At 34.5% G+C, this 18,054-nt stretch overlaps 1 protein-coding gene across 1 annotated transcript in view; it reads right to left on the minus strand.

The window, feature by feature from the left end:
• The window catches only part of SEMA3E (semaphorin 3E), a 385,477-nt gene extending 369,667 nt beyond the window's left edge, over positions 1-15,810 (minus strand). Inside the window, exon 1 of the mRNA XM_044679056.1 lies at positions 15,696-15,810. Within this exon, the coding sequence (XP_044534991.1) occupies positions 15,696-15,810 (115 nt within the window). The remainder of the gene's footprint in view (positions 1-15,695) is intronic.
• Between the last annotated feature and the right edge of the window lie 2,244 nt (positions 15,811-18,054).

Consider the following 18,054-nt stretch of genomic DNA (forward strand, 5'->3'; position numbering starts at 1 on the left):
CTCTTTCTGACAGATTAAAAAAGGGGTGGGGAGAGCAGTTAAGTCAATCAGTTTATAAGCACTTATTGAGAGCTCATATATGTGTCCAGTTGCCTACTCTTTAGAAGATTGTACACTCAATGCTAAGGATAAAAAAAAAAGTTGAAAAAAATTTACTAGCCCACAAAGAGCTTAAATTCTCCCACCCCAATGCATGTGAATAGATTAGATAGATAGATAGATAGATAGATAGATAGATAGATAGATAGATAGATAGATAGATGATAGATAGATAGATAGATAGATATGATAATATGGGAATGGAGAGAATTGCCAACTAAGGGACCAAGAAAGGTTTATTTTAGGAGAGAGTACATGAACTGAGAATTAAAGGAGGCTAGAATTTCTAAGAGGAGGAGGAAGTGCATGTTAGAAATGGTACACAGCCTGCACAAAGGCACTGAATTAGGTATTGGTCTGTAAAGCTCAGAGAACACCAGATAGGTCAGTCTTGCCAAAACAGTGTTTTTTTAGTGAGAAAATAATGTGAATGCAAAAAAAATAGTAAACTGGGAAAGGTAGGCCAAAGTCAGACCATAAAAGACTTAAATGGCAAGCTGACACTTTTTTTGCATTTTATTTTAGAGGTGAGAGAGAAATTGTTTTAGTCTGATCTGAAAGCATGTTGTATTCCCTTCTTGAAGCATGTAAGTTCCTTTAAATCTGGGACTCTGAGAGGAGAAATAATAAATGTAACCTTCTCAGACCATAACGCAATAAAAATAATAATTAGTAAGGGCACCTGGACAGGCAAATAAAAAACTAATTGGAAATTAAATAATATGATTTTCCAAAACCATCTAGTTAAAGAAGAAGTCATAGAAACAATAAACAATTTCATTGAAGAGAATGACAATGATGAGACATCCTACCAAATTCTGTGGGATGCAGCCAAGGCAGTACTCAGGGGGAAATTTATATCTTTGAGTGCATATATTAACAAATTATGAAGGGCAGAGAATAATGAATTGGGCATGCAACTTAAAAAATTAGAAAGCAAGCAAATTAAAAATAACCAGATGAAAACTAAATTAGAAATACAAAAAGGGAGAAATTAATAAAATTGAAAGTAAAAGAACTATTGAATTAATAAATAAGACTAGAAGCTGGTATTTTGAAAAAACAGATAAAATAGACAAAGTACTAGTCAATCTAATAAAAAAAAGGAAAGAAGAACACAAAATTGACAGTATCAAAGATGAAAAGGGAGACCTCACCTCCAATGAAGGGGAAATTAAGGCAATCATTAAAAACTATTTTGCCCCAATTATATGGCAATAAATATAGCAATCTAGGAGATATGGATGAATATTTGCAAAAATACAAATTGCCTAGATTAACAGCAGAAGAAATAGAATACCTAAATAATCCCATATCAGAAAAAGAAATTGAAGAAGCCATCAAAGAACTCCCTAAGAAAAAAATCACCAGGGCCTGACAGATTCACAAGTGAATTCTATCAGACTTTCAAAGAGCAACTAATCCCAATACTATACAAATTATTTGATATGATAAGCAAAGAAGGAGTCCTACCAAATTCCTTTTATGACACAAATATGGTACTGATTCCAAAGCCAGGTAGATCAAAAACAGAGAAAGAAAACTGCAGACCAATCTCCCTAATGAACATAGATGCAAAAATTTTAAATAGAATATTAGCAAAGAGACTCCAGCAAGTGATCAAGAGGATCATCCACCATGATCAGGTGGGATTTATACCAGGAATGCAAGGATAGATCAACATTAGGAAAACCATCCACATAATTGACCATATCAACAATCTAACAAACAAAAATCACATGATTATCTCAATAGATGCTGAAAAAGCCTTTGACAAAATACAGCACTCGTTCCTATTGAAAACCCTGGAAAGTATAGGAATAGAAGGACTTTTCCTAAAAATAATAAACAGTATATACCTAAAACCATCAACAAGCATCATATGCAATGGGGATAAATTAGAAGCCTTTCCCATAAGATCAGGAGTGAAACAAGGATGCCCATTATCTCCTCTATTATTTAACATTGTACTAGAAACACTAGCAGTAGCAATTAGAGAAGAAAAAGAAATTGAAGGTATCAAAATAGGCAATGAGGAGACTAAACTATCACTCTTTGCAGATGATATGATGGTCTACTTAAAAAATCCTAGAGAATCAACTAGGAAGCTTATTGAAATAATCAACAACTTTAGTAGAGTTTCTGGATAAAAAATAAATGCACATAAATCATCAGCATTTCTATATATTTCCAACACATCACAGCAGCAAGAGGTAGAAAGAGAAACACCATTTAAAATCACCCTAGACAATATAAAATACTTAGGAATCTATCTACCAAAACAAACACAGGAATTATACGAAAACAACTACAAAACACTTTCCTAACAATTAAAACTAGATCTAAACAATTGGAAAAATATTGATTGCTCATGGGTAGGACAAGCTAACATAATAAAAATGACCATTCTACCCAAATTAATTTACCTATTTAGTGCCATACCTATCAAACTACCAAAAAACTTTTTTACTGAATTAGGGAAAAACTATAACAAAGTTCATCTGGAATAACAAAAGATTGAGAATATCAAGGGAAATAATGAAAAAAAAATGTGAAGGAAGGGGGCCTAACAGTACCAGATATTAAACTATACTATAAAGCAGTGGTCATCAAAACAGTATGGTACTGGCTAAGAGACAGAAGGGAGGATCAGTGGAATAGACTTTGGGTAAGTGACATCAGCAAGACAGTGTATGATAAACCCAAAGAGCCCAACTTTTGGGACAAAAATCCACTATTTGACAAAAACTGCTGGGAAATTTGGAAAACAATATGGGAGAGATTAGGTTTAGATCAACATCTCACACCCTACACCAAGATAAATTCAGAATGGGTGAATGACTTGAATATAAAGAGGGAAACTATAAATAAGTTAAGTGAACATAGAATAGTTTACTTGTCAGATCTCTGGGAAAGGAAAGATTTTAAAACCAAGCAAGAGTTAGAGAAAATTACAAAATGTAAATTAAATGATTTTGATTATATCAAACTAAAAAGCTTTTGTACAAACAAAAACAATGTAGCCAAAATCAGAAGGGAAATAACAAATTGGGAAAAAATCTTTATAGCAAAATACTCTGACAGGGGTCTAATTACTCAAATATACAAAGAGTTAAACCAATTGTATAAAAAAATCAAGCCATTCCCCAATTGATAAATGGGCAAGAGACATGAATAGGCAATTTTCAGATAAAGAAATCAAAAGTATCAATTAGCACATGAGAAAGTGTTCTAAATCTCTAATAATTAGAGAAATGCAAATCAAAACAACTCTGAGGTATCACCTCACACCTAGCAGATTGGCTAAAATGAAAGAAGGGGAGAGTAATGAATGCTGGAGGGGATGTGGCAAAACTGGGACATTAATGCATTGCTGGTGGAGTTGTGAACTGACCCAACCATTCTGGCTGGCAATTTGGAACTCTGCTCAAAGGGCTATAAAAAAATGCTTGACCTTTGAACCAGCCATTGTGTTTGTACCCCAAAGAGATCATAAATAAACAGACTTGTACGAATATATTTATAGCTGCGCTTTTTGTGGTGGCAAAAAACTGGAAAAGGAGAGTATGTCATTCAATTGGGGAAAGGCTGAACAAATTGTGGTATATGCTGGTGATGGAATACTATTGTGCTCAAAGGAATAATAAACTGGAGGAATTCCATGTGAACTCAAAAGACCTCCAGGAATTGATGCAGAGTGAAAGGAGCAGAGTCAGAACAATATTGTACACAGAGACCAATACACTGTGGTAAAATAGAATGTAATGGACTTCTGTACTAGCAGCAATGCAATGACCCAGGACAATTCTGAGGGATTTATGGAAAAGAACACTACCCACATTCAGAGGAAGAACTACAGAGTGGAAACAGAAGAAAAACAACTGCTTGAACACATGGGTTGAGGCGGACATGATTGGGGACTAACTACCACACCAATGCAACTGTCAACAATTTTGAAATAGGGCTTGATCAATGACACATGTTAAAACCAGTGGAAATACGCATCAGCCATGGGTGGGAGGGAAGCTCAGAGGCATGAAGAGGAAAGTAAGAGCATGAATTATGTAACCATGTTAACTTTTCTAAAAGATAAATATTAATAAATGTTTAAAAAAAATCTGGGACTCTGATTTTTTTTAAACATTGAATAAATAGCACTTAGCAGTTTGTGTATGTTTTTTTACTTATATTTGTTGAACTGGCAAAAGAGAGTTCATTCTTAAATGGTAAAACTCATACTTTCAGGAATGTTGATTGAATTAATGCTTTTAAACTAATTTTATTAGTTTATATTTTATTACAGTTAGTATCTTGTCAACTCTTAACAATTTTACTAATTTTTCCATAAACAACTTTTATTGAATATAAAGAATGATACAATGCATGTGATTTTTTCTGCTATTAATTCTGATCATATTTAACTTTCTAGGAGAGGATGGGAAGAGCTTCTATAGGAAATATCAGTGATATAAAAATATATTATTAAATTATGTTTAAAACAAAAATTCATCAGAAATACCAATTGAATCACAATTTGTCCTCATGTGGAATGGAACAAAAAACTTCATGTTGAATCTCAAAAAGAGATTCATCTTTCACATATCTCAAGAAAATTTCAAAGTATTTGTTGGAGGATAATATTTAGTAAGATGTTTCCCTACCACATTATCCATTTGGCCCTCTTTATTGGAGCAAAGCTATTTTATTTGCACATATTACTCATTTGGGAGATGAACTAATTCCAGATATTATACCATCAGCTTTGTTACTCATCTTTGAGATAGTCTTTATGGCATCATTCCAACACATTAATGTGAGTCTGAACAGAATGATGTACATGAATACCAAGTGCTTTTTTTACACTATTGGGACTACAATTTTCTACATAATCAAATGTTCAAGTAAAGAAGCATTTCTTCTTAACCATCCTCAATAAAAAGCCTTTATCTTATTCCTATTGTTACATCAGAGAAGATAAATGATAGTCAATTATTCAATCTTAATTTTCACTAGCCTAATGGATTTTGTCACTTGGTCATTTATTCAACATTCATAAGACTGAGACCACCAAATGATTTCACTAAAAAAGAAATGGAATTGATCAAATGTGATGATTATATCAATCATTATCTATCTCAGGTAGATATCAAAGTAATATTAAATTAGTAAAGGATTCCTGGACTATATTTTAATAACTACAATATAGCTAAAATGTGTTGGTCTATAAAATTTTCACTATCTAGCACATGTTGCTTTGTTATTGTATAGATCATATATTTATCATTTAGGATCAAAGAACTACAGTTGGAAGAAATCTTAGAGGCTATCTAGTCCTCCTACTCTTATAGAAAAGCAAAACAGAAGCTAAGAGAAGGTAAATATTTTGTTCCCAGTTACTAGGTAGACAGCACAGAAAGCAATTGAACTAAATTTTTCCAAATCTGCAGTCATTGTTCTTTGCCTTGATTCAGGCTACCTGTCTTCGTAGAATTTTTGAAAGTAGACTTTAAATCTAGGTATAATGCAGGGGAAAGGGGAAAGACTAAATTCATTGAAATGAAATCTCAAAGTGGTCCAAAAATACTTTGTTGCAAATTGTCACAAATAATTTATCAATGCCATTTCCCAATACCCCGATCCTTCTATTGCTAAGTAATGTTTACACTTCAGTGCCAACCATCCAATGAAAACTGGAAAATTCAGCCAATTGTTTAAAACTTTCCAACTAAACAGATGTTATGGTGTTCAGCAAACACAGTATTTGTCAGTGGCAAATATACAGAAAATTCCACATGAATGCCAGATACTATACAAGAAAAGAAGAAAACATTAGATTTCCTTTAATCCTGTTGGGTGAGGTTTTCTAAGTTATGTGTGTCTCACTAGAATCTCTGCCTAAATTCTTATTGGGACCTTTGCATTGCAAATTGATATTTACTTCTATGATTATTTACATATAGATCTTATGAACCGTGGTTTTCTACTTTATATAGTTAGGTTGTGTGTAAAGAAACCTTTTAAGAAATTGTCTCAATAAAAGATCCATTCAATACATTTAAGACATAAAAAAAAAAAACCTGGATTAAAACTATTGGATCCCAGATTAAACATTATTCAGTAATACTACTACTAATAACATTAATAATTTATATAGCTTTAAAGTTTGCTAAATTCTTTTCAGATATTGTTGTTCAATCATTTTAGTCATGTCCTACTCTTCTTACTCCATTTGGGGTTTTCTTGGCAAAGATACTATAATGATTTGACATTTCCTTCTCTAGATCATTTTATTTATTTTTTGGAAAGTTTTTTTAATTGATTAATTTAGAATATTTTTCCATGGTTACAAGATTCATGTTCTTTCCCTTCCCTCCCTTAGCTGATACGCAATTCCACTGGGTTTTACATGTATCATTGATCAAGACCTATTTCCATATTATTGATATTTGCACTAGGGTGATCGTTTAGAGTCAATATCCCCAATCATATCCCAATCGACCCAAGTGATCAAGAAGTTGCTTTTCTTCTAGGTTTCTACTCCCACAGTTCTTCCTCTGAATGTGTATAGTGTTCTTTCTCATAAGTCTCTCAGAGTTGTCCTGGATTATTGCATTGCTGCTAGTAGAGAAGTCCATTACATTGGATTGTACCACAGTATATCAGTCTCTTTGTATAATGTTCTCTTGGTTCTGCTCCTTTCACTCTGCATCAATTCCTGGAGGTCTTTCCAGTTCACATGGAATTCCTCCAGTTCATTATTCCTTTGAGCATAATAGTATTCTATCACCAAGAGATACCACAATTTGTTCAGCCATTCCCCATTTGAAGGGCATTCCCTTGTTTTCCAATTTTTTTTGTCATCACAAAGAGCTCGGCTGTAAATATTTTTGTGCAAATCTTTTTCTTTATGTTCTCTTTGGGGTATAAATCCATCAGTGGTATGGCTGGATCAAAGGGCAGGCATTCTTTTAGTGCTTTTTGGGCATAATTCCAAATTGCCATCCAGAATGGTTGGATCAATTCACAACTCCACTAGCAATACACTAAGGTCCCAATTTTGTCACATCTCCTCCAACATCTATTACTTTCCTTAGCTGTCATGTTAGCCAATCTGCTAGTTCCAAATTGTCATCCAGAATGGTTGGATCAATTCACAACTCCACCAGCAATTCTAGCTCATTTTACAGATGAGGAAACTAAGGCAAACAGGATTAAATGACTTGGTCAGGGTCACATAGCAAGTAAATATCTGAGACAGTGGATTTTAACTTATGTCTTAATGCCAGGTGCTCCATCCACTGTGCTACCCAGCTGTCCCTTTATAAATATTATGTACTTTAATTTCATAATAACTCAGAGATCAGTACTACTATGATCCCTTATATGTGATGAAGAGGTAAGAGTCAGATAGTGGTTAAGTCCCTTGCCCAGGGTCACATAACTAAGAAGGGTCTGAGTCTAGATTAGAAATCTTCCTAACTATGCCCTTCACTCACTCAAACCCCCTGTGTTGAAAGGTGACCTGTGGTCAATCCTCAGATGGGGGAGGTGATCAATAAAAAATTGTCATATTAATGTTGTTTCCTCAATTAGAATATAAAGTTCTGGAGAGCTGGAACTATTTTTGCTGCTACAGCTTCTTACCCCCATCACTTAACACAGTGGATTTTTACTACTTGTGGAATGATTTTATTTCAAACTTAGGTTTTCCCTTGCCTTAGTCTAGGTTACAGAGGCTGCTACAGAAGAGTATGTGCAAAAGTGTCTTACAAAGGTAGAGGCTTAATTAGGTAAGGACAGAAAAAAGCTAGTTGTAGGAATGTGTTGATATTTGGGAATGACACAGACTCAACTGCCCAGACATCCTAGGAGTCAGATAGGAACATATATGTGACAGGTGATCCCTTGTCTCATCTACCAATTAAGTTTGCTTTCTGGGGTGGAAAAAAGAAAATTTGTAGGGAGGACCTTGAGGTAATATAAAAGCATATCAGAAATTAGATTATAAAGTTTATATTGTCACAGGCAATATATTTATTTTTTATAGATAGAAATGTAGATTACATTGTTAAGACTTTTGTTAATGGGACTATATGCCATTTAATCATCATCATTGTTATTAGCCAGCAGACATTTAAGCACCTATTATGTGCCAGGCACCAGGATAGAAGCTGAGGTTACAAAGATAAAATCAAACAATCAAAATCATGGCTGGATGGAGGAGATGGAGAGGAGGCAATATCTAAAAATAAAAGTAAATATAAATAAAGTAATTGCAAAGTAATTTCAGAGAAGTGTGAGTAGCTGGGGATGAGGTGATTAGAAAGGGGATCAGAAAAGGCCTCATGTAAGCTCTTAAACAGAATTTTGAAAGGTTTTATATATTTAAAGATAGAAAAAATGTGTCCTAGGGGGCACAATGGAGTTAGAACGACCCAAGTTCAAATCCAGCTTTAGACACTTTTGTGCCTCTGAGAGAATCATCTGACCTCTGTTTGCCTCAGTTTCCTGAACTGTTAAAATGGGAATAATAATAGCACCTACCTCCCAAAGTCAAATGTGAAATGAGATAATTATGAAGTAATTAGCATGTAATTGGAGCTATAAAATTTGTTTTTGTTGTTGTTTTTATTAATGTTTTCAAGCATGGGGACAACGTGTGCAAAAACACAAAAGCAGTAAGAAGAATATTATGTTTGAAGAGTAGAAAGTAGGCCCCTTGATCCACAGAGCACATGAAAGGGAAGTAATAATGCATAGTAAATCAAGACATATAGGTTGGAGCTGGACTGTGAAGGGCTTTAAGGTGGACCTGAACTAGGGAGATGGTTGACTGAGGAGAGGAAGGAAAGTAGAGATTCATATTTTCAAGACACTTTTAAATAAAATTTTTCATCTCAGTCTTAAAACGATTGAATAAGGTAGATACTATATCATTGTTCCCATTTTATAAAAGAGAAAACTGAGGCTTTGGGAGTTAAAATGTTTTCCTATGGTGTATGTCCTAGCTAATAACTGAAAGATATAACTCTAATCTAGGTCATTTTGCTACCATACCATGTGGCTTGTACATAGTATGTCGGGGGGAGGGGTTGGGAGGTGGGGAGAGGTAGTATCTTTCTAAATGTGTTTGAGAAGGACTATAACTTAAGATAGTGTGGTAAAAAAGAAATAGAACATTTGAATGAAAATATCTGGATTTGAATGTTCAGCCAATTACTAACCCCATGAGGTTGGGTACTCTACTTAGCTTCTCAAAAAAATCAAAGTTTATTTATTTATAAATCTCTTATCCTTTATACTTTCTTCTGAAATTCCTGTGCTCTAAGGATTTTGGAGGAAAACAATTACAAAAAGTACAATGGGTATGTCTATATCATTAATCTGTATTTATGGTTAAGGAGCAATATAGTGGAATAAGGGGGGAATAGTAATGGTTATTTATTTAGTTTTAATTGTTCTGAATATAAAAAGAATACCTCAGCCCTCAAACTAACAAAAACTCCTCCCTTCAGCACTGTTATTCTAGACTAAGAGGAAAACATCTTTTAACTTAATTTATTATTTTTTTATGAATGTGAAGTTTTAGAATGTGTGACTTACTGAAAATAAATAAAACAGGTAAGTAAAAATTATGTATTTCATGGCATGGATAAGTCTTGACAATAAACCTTGAAAATGTTTAAAATAACATAATTATCTTGCAAGTTATTATTAATTGAAAATAATAAAAAAATGAGAATTGGAGCAAAAATAAATAACTTCCTATACTTGACAGTCAGGGTGGTCTATAAGATTTTATGTTGTTAAAGATTGACAGTTTCTGCCTCCTACATTGGCATTATCCTGGCTTATCTCCAACAAGATCTTCATGCCATTACCTAAGGGTATTTCTTTCTCCATTCATGCAATCATTGGACTTTATATCTAGATGGAACCTTAGAAATCACCTGTTGTTGGGGGCAGCTGGGTAGCTCAGTGGAATGAGAGTCAGGCCTAGAGACAGGAGGTCCTAGGTTCAAATCTGACCTCAGCCACTTCCCAGCTGTGTGACCCTGGGCAAGTCACTTGACCCCCATTGTCTACCCTTACCACTCTTCTGCCTTGGAACCAATGCACAGTATTGACTTCAAGAAGGAAGGTAAGGCTTAAAAAAAATCACCTGTTGTGAAACTCTTCCCACAGATGTCATGAAAAAAAAGAGAACAGACATTCAGAAGTCCTGAGGAGAAGTGACCGGGTTCACTATCTCTTATACTTAAATTTTTATTTCCAGTTTCTTTACCAGTACTGCCCCTGGTCTTTTGTTTCTTGGAGACACGGTTATATGTAAGGAATATTCTAGGAATATTATCTGCCACTTTTCATTATCCTGCTACTTTAACAACCAAAATTGTTAATTATATGAACCAGCTTTGCATATATATTATCTGCAGGTTGATGAATTATATGAAATCAAATGTAAATTCAAGAATATACAATAGAATTTCTTCATGTCTCTTATTTTATTGTGAAATTAATATAAGCTATTATAAATATGCAAGGCACTAAGTTCTACTAAATGGAGATAATCATGTAAAAATATATAAAATATCTATGTAATTCTATCTATGTATCATTTTCATATGAGCTAGGTCAGATTTAGGGAGTTAGTAAAGCATAGAAGTACCTGGAATGCTATGTTCCATGATGTCATGAAGTGTTGGACATAAGTGAATGACTGAACAACAATAAAATGCATGTGTGTATGTGTGTGTGTATGTGTGTGTGTACATACATATAGACAGGTAGGTGGTACAATGGATTGAGGCACTGGGTCTGGAGTCAGGAAGAACTGAGTTAAAATTCAGTGTCAGAGACTATCTGTATAACTGGGAAAGTCATTTAATGTTGTTTGCCTCAGTTTCTTCATCTATAAAATGAGCTGGAGAAGGAAATGGCAAAAAATTACTGTATCTTTTCCAAGAGAACTCCAAACAGAATTATGAAGAACCAAACACAGCTGAAATGACTCAACAACAACATATGTGTGCTTATTTATAAAAATTTAGTATATGTAAAGTCAATTTCTACAAGGAAGGATTCCTAGCCTTTTATATTTTCAATACAGTGGGTTTAGAATAAGTCATCACCGTTTTATAGATGTTCTGACAAGATAAAGAAAGATCAAGAAATGATCTTAATCTATTTTGATAAGGTTTTATTTTATTAGTTTCTAAGTAGGTAGACAAACTTTCACAGCTTTTTCCACCCTGCTTCCTAATTTTTTGTTTCCTTATTCCTTTTGTGTCCCCTTGGACCTTTCTAATCTAGCTTGGTTTTAGAAAATGGGACCTCCATAAATGATGAGCAAATCAAGATTAGAAGAGAAACAAAGAGAACCATAACCTCAGGGCAATGTGGTAAAGTAAACAATGAACACTTATTAAGCACCTAATCTACTATGTACCTGACTGTTCCAAGCTCTGGACTTTTTTTAAGGGTAAAAAATAAAATTATAGTGTTTGGGTATTTTTATCGGATATTCTTTCCAGTCCTAAATATATAATCCTTTCTTTTTTCTTCTGCTTCAAATACTACCACTGATTTTCACCCCTACTTCTAAAGGGACTCTAGCCTTGAAGTCGTGAACCCATTTTGACAAACATATAAGTAATAAAAAATTTTATAGAACAGTTAATGTGATGTGATGTGGAGTCCCTATACTACTTCGCCATCTCTAGGGAACTCACTGGCTGTTTCTCTTATTGGCCTCCCAGAAGTAAGAGTTTTTTATTTTCTTGAACAACTTTAGAACTGAGAGAAATACAATGGAGGTTCTCACAAATCTGTACTCCCTTTTGGCTTTAGAAAGTTACATGTTTATAAGCTTTCTGTCTACAAATGAGTAATCCATCCCCAAGAGGATTCAAGAACTTTGCATGTAATAAGTATTTCACTCACTCTGGAATCCTATGCATTACTGGGGACATTGAAAAGATGATGCACAATTCCAACACCCAATAACTGCTTTGCTAATAATGTAGGCAGACATTATCTATTAAATCATAAACTAATTGAGACAGAATAGCAAAGTAAATAAAGCAATATAAATTTAAATATAAATATAAAATGTAATGAATTAAACGAATATAATCATTCTCAGATTCACGTAAGAAAATATAGATTTCTAGAAAAATAAAGAGGGGAGAAGAATAAAGAGAGAAAAAATTTAAGGTCTTCTGAGAAATGTCCAGGCATTGGGTCATTAGCTGAGGTTACAAAGACAAAGATTTAGGCTTCAGTGGCATCTAACTGGCCTCCTCACTGAGACACCTCTCCAACCACTTATTATATATAATCAGTGAAATTTTGCCTACTGTAGCTAAGTAACTTGGTACAATAGAAAGAGTGATAGACTGGAGAATGAGAGGACTTGGATTCAAATCCCAGTTTTGCTACTTATCTATAAGACCAATGGAAAGTTATATGATTTGATTATATTACCTCTCTAGACCTCGTTTTCCTTTTTTGTAAAATGAAGAAGGCTGACCTAATGACTTATAAGACCTTTTCTACCCCTTAATCTAGAATCCTCTGATCCATGTCCTAGCACAGGAATTTTCTTGCTGCTGCTGTCACACCTATACTTTTCTACCGCATTCTTTTAAAGTGAGATTTCAGGGCCCATATGCTTCAGAACCAGCACTATATTTTAAACTCTACTATCAGTCAGTGTTACACTCCTTCCCGGCTGGTTTACAAAAGAGTATAGAGGAAACTCTAATATTTAGAGATTCTCTCTTTTTCAGCTGATGAATTGATCCCAACTCTTTGGTTTCTATCACATTAGGACCACTAAATTATATTCACCTATTTACTGTATTGAGTTGTTGGTAATTTGCTTCTCACATGGTTGGTTCCTCTTGAGAAGTCTTATTGAAGTTATGGATGAACACTGAAACTCCTTTCCATTTGCCTTTCCATCTTTCATCATCTTTCCCCTTTGCCATCCCCAACAAATTTCACTGAAGTACAAATGAGACTCAAGAATAGCCTAGAAATACTTGGAGAGAAGGATATATATAAATATATATATATATATATTATATATATCATCTATTAAATGAGAAGTTTGGGCTAGATGATCCCTGAGGTCCTTTTAGGTCTAAATTTCAAATCCCATTCATGCACACATGAAAGGGACACATGCAAGGAATGTGACCCAATTATTTCCTCAATAGGTTCTCATTCATTATTAGTCATGGTAAAATTTTACCCTTAAAATCACTTTGTCGATATAATTACTAACTAAAACATTTTCAAGAATTCTCAGATATCAAATAATTTCTTTGTTACCTAATATAAATGCTTGGGGATGCAGAATTTACATAGGTAAATGTCACACTGGTTTGGTTGGACTTTTTATTCTCATTGTGACAGTGCTACATTTTATAGATTCATGTATAGCACAGTACCAGATTTCATATTCATTCAGCCTCAGAGACTATAGCTTCTCTAGCATTTATAACACAGTAGCAGACCACAAATACAAATTCTGTGTTACATTTCTACATGTGAAGTAGAATACAATGGTACTCAACTAAATAGAATCATATATATGGCCCTTATACAAATGTTCAGTTAGATCTACTTTTTCACTGTGCAAAACAAAACAAAATATTATTTTCCAGCTGATACTATTAATTTATAATCTTATCAAGGGAAATCATGTCTTTTGTAGTCAAGTGTACACTTAAGGTATGTATCACAGTATATCTCTCAATAAATCCACATTTATTTTTTTTTTTGATCAAGAGAGCATACTAGTAAAGAGAGCCTGATATCAAAATTAAGCTCTAAAAAATTAAGGTTGAAACCCCATCTGGTTCTATCAAAGAATTATTTTGTCCTATGACCAAATTTTAGGCTCCCTCCTGAAAAATAAATGTGGCATTCAGATAAATGGATATGGATTCTAAGCTGTGGAAAAACAATTATTTCAACAATGATATACACAAAGTTAATAGGAGAATTGCCATGATGGTGAACTGCCAAAACTGGCAGCTAATCCACATGTCTATGTAAGAATAACAATCATTCTATTCATCTCATTCATTCTTCCATTCTTCTCTTCATTTTCCAATACATCTATGATCCATTTGTAATTATATCTGATCATGGATAATTCAGAGTATATATTAGAACATTCTTATGCAGACAAACAACACTTTTTTTTCAATTACATGTGCTTTATTTTAAACATTCCACAAAGTTAATATTCATTTATTTCTTTTATGCTAACTACAAACTTGTATTAATTAGCATCAATAATTTCAGACATCTTCTAAAAATGGCTACAAACCTAGAAAGTCAAACTCAAATACTAATTGCCCATTTTAAAACAACAGAACAATTTTGGCTGGTATTATGAAGTTTTTCCTTTCTGTTACCCTCTCTGGCAAAGAAATCAGTTGTATTTTTTTTAATACTGTTAAAACCTGTTTTGCCTCATGCTTCTTCTTCTCTCTACACTAAGGATACTTAGTTGAAAATCTTACACAGTTTTAAATGGCTGTTATGTAATCCTCGTCATTGCATCTGTTATCTTGTATAGAAGATGGTGCGAACAAATACTTCCTTTCTGAAAATTTATTCCAATTTTCTGCTAAGTCAGCAAAGTCACTTTCTAAGTGTATTTTTAAAACTGGTAACACCAAATACATTTGATGACAGAGGGGGCAAAAACACAGTTGGACATTATAATGCTAGCTTGTAAATGATCCTCATAAAAGACCTAACCTTCTGGTAATTTAATATCTAGGATTCTGCTACTGAGTAAAGGGATTCCTTTGCTGAAGATTTCCTTAGGTATTCTTAAGAAGAAAGGACCTTAGTAAAGCAACACGTTTTAAAAAATAGACAATGATAAGCATTATCATGATGCTTTTATTAAATATAAATTTAATTATAAAAATGGTTATATGTACTGCACTTTTTTTTAGGCACACAGAAGCATTTTTTTAATCGCCAAATCAGCTAAACTAGAAACTGACTTCTATTGGCAGTTAGTCATTTTAATTACAGTGTGATGGCTTTGCTATCTTGGAAAATAAATCATTCTTCTGCACTGGAATTCTACTTATTCTACTGTCTTCCCTCTCCCCACCCCCCATTACTTACAAAAGCAAAATTGCACCTCTGTCTCTTCAGTCCTTGTCTATGAGCCCCCTCCCCCTTTCTCCTCCCCCGCCATAAATTGCCTTTTAAATGTTTAGTGCCCACTGGGTCGATTTAGCATGACAAGGCTATTCACTACCTGCTCCAGTACTTAAATACAACAGTTTTTTTCTAGTAATTTCTCATTCATAAAATCTAATATTTACCAGGCACCCATTATAAGATATAAACATCATTAAGCTGCTGTGCTATTTTACTGTTTTCAGGTGTGATAAGGCTGACATCAATTAGTGACACCATTAAGGAAAATAGAGGTGTTGTGCAGAGTAAAAGATTCAGTTTTTGTTTTTATTTTAGGGCGACATGTCAAATCAGATGACTTTAGAATATTTCATTACAAAAGTTCTTTAAAAAAAAAAATGACCTGGAACACTTACCTTTGTGGGACAGGCGTAACCGGGGGTGGGTGGTTTCTGTTGCATGACCTCCATTCCCTAACTCGAGGAGCAACCCACCCAGGACCCAGGTGATGATGTGCCCAGCGGATGCCATGCTGTTGTCTGGGCAAGTGTCTCCCTTTCCTCTGGTCTTCACTTTGGCCCCGGAGCTCAGGAGTTGAACAGGCGACTTTTCCTGCAGGGGCAGCTCGAGCAGTTCTGTCACACACCGCGACCTAGTCTGTTGTCACCAGAAAACACGATCCCCAAGTGCCATTTGTCAGGCTGTGTTTGGAGATGTCACAGGAAACCACCCTCCCGCTTAGGACAGTTGTTTCCAAGCCGAGAGTACCCGGACATTCCAAGGGAGGAGTTCGGTTTAGGCGCTGGGTACCCAGGAACCGCCTGCAGATTCCCCAGAACTGCTTTTCCAGTCACTTTCTGTGAGGCTGTTCATTCAGAAAAAGACATACACACACATACACACACTCACGCGCGCACCCTCGCGTGCACCCTCCCTCTGAAACTCCCCACCCGTTCCTCGGGGGTAGTTCGCAGCCCCTCCGAAGTCAGCCCCTTGCTCTGGCTTGCCAAGCAGCCAGTTTTAATTCACCTTTTCACCTTGGCTAATTAAAAACAAGAAGTGCCATTCCCCACTCGGAGTTGCGGGATCCACCCAGCGGGGATGCAGGACTGTCAGCTGCTGTGTTTACAGGGAAAGTTCAGGGAGGGCTGAGGCAGCTTTCATACTTGGCTGTTTCTAGGAAGTGTTTCTGGTCCACGTGCCGCTTAAGCAGAGGCTGGGATCCCTCCCTGGTTTGTGGCCAATGGCCCTGGGTTTTTTTAAGCTTCAGGATCCCGAGTTGTAAGATTTTTCATCTCCTCCCCCGCCCCCACCCATTCACCCTTTTGGGGGGAAGGATATGCGTTAAGAAGCGCGGGGATCAGAAAGGAATAGGTATTTCAGAAAATACATACACATTTTTAAAAGATGTGAGATTTTTGTTGGTGGGAATGGATGCTTCAGTTGAAAAAAAACATGTGTTTTAAAAAATAAAACATAAAGGTAATCCTTAAAGTAAATTAAAATTCAGATTAAAAATAATACTTCACCTCTTCTCATCAAAGTTCATTTCTGATGTCTTATGTTTGCATATGGATCCTTGTATATCGTGGTTAGCTGTCCAAATAAATTCTAACAGTGTCATGCTAAATACTTATGGGGGGAAATAGTCAAGGCTGTGGAAAGCTAATAAGTCAATTATCACCTCACATACTGTTATAACTAAGTAAAAAGTTCAAATGATGGAACATTTTTTAACTTCAGCAAAAGTAAATCCTTTGTCTTAATCTTAAATTATGCATTACACTTTACATTACGGTAGGAACACTCATTTTGCTAAAATATTTTCTTTTCTTTCTATTAATTGCCTCTGTGGTAAAGATCTTGCCTATATTAAACAAATATATTCAAACATAAAGAAACTAAATTTAATACCTTTTATTTTAGCTGTTCTTTCCTTCAATAGTTTATTTTTCAAGAGACTGTGTTTGTGTAAATAAACTTAACACAGTAGGTCAACTTTCAATCAATCTCAAAAACCAAACCAAACAATGTGAAGCTGTTGGCATGGAAATGAATGATAGGGGAGAGGGAGGAGACATCCCATAAATTGTGAAAAGGGTCTTTGAGGATATAAGATCTAAAAAATAAGTAAGTAAAAACTATTTGGAGAGTAGTGAGAAGAAATGATCAAGATTTTTTAAATTCTATTTTGACTCTGTTTTTCCAATTAAAAAATAAAATGACATTATACATATGTGATATACATATATATATATATTACATATATTATTGAACAACACAATACTGTGTCCAAATAAATGTAGAACTAAGACATTTTCTCTTCACTTTTCAAAAAATCATATTGGTGGGTATGAATGCAGCTTGTTTCAGTAAAATGGAAATACCATGGAGTGGTATAAATAATTAGATTTCAAAGGTCTAGGCAAAGATAACACATTCTAAACATTATTAAACAGTAAAACAACATGAAATGTTTGCAGACTTTTAAACCTGGGGTGGTCCTTGTAGGAACTTGCACATTTTAAAAGCTGGTCCAATGAGCTACAGACATGAGGGCTGCTGTAAGTAAGATATACTGTACTTTAGAAATCCTTGTTCATTTTCTTCTAAGAGTTAAGTAGTTTCTTTTTGTTTTTAATTTTTGTTATCTGTTTGGCAGAATTCTGGAAACAATAAATATGGCTTCTTTATCTTTTATCAAGAGTGTATGACTACCTTTGTGCAAGTTAAATTAGACCTTTAATTTCCACTGGTTTCATTTAACTTACTAAA

The sequence above is a fragment of the Gracilinanus agilis genome, chromosome 5, assembly GCF_016433145.1.
Source record: "Gracilinanus agilis isolate LMUSP501 chromosome 5, AgileGrace, whole genome shotgun sequence".
NCBI lineage: Eukaryota > Metazoa > Chordata > Mammalia > Didelphimorphia > Didelphidae > Gracilinanus > Gracilinanus agilis.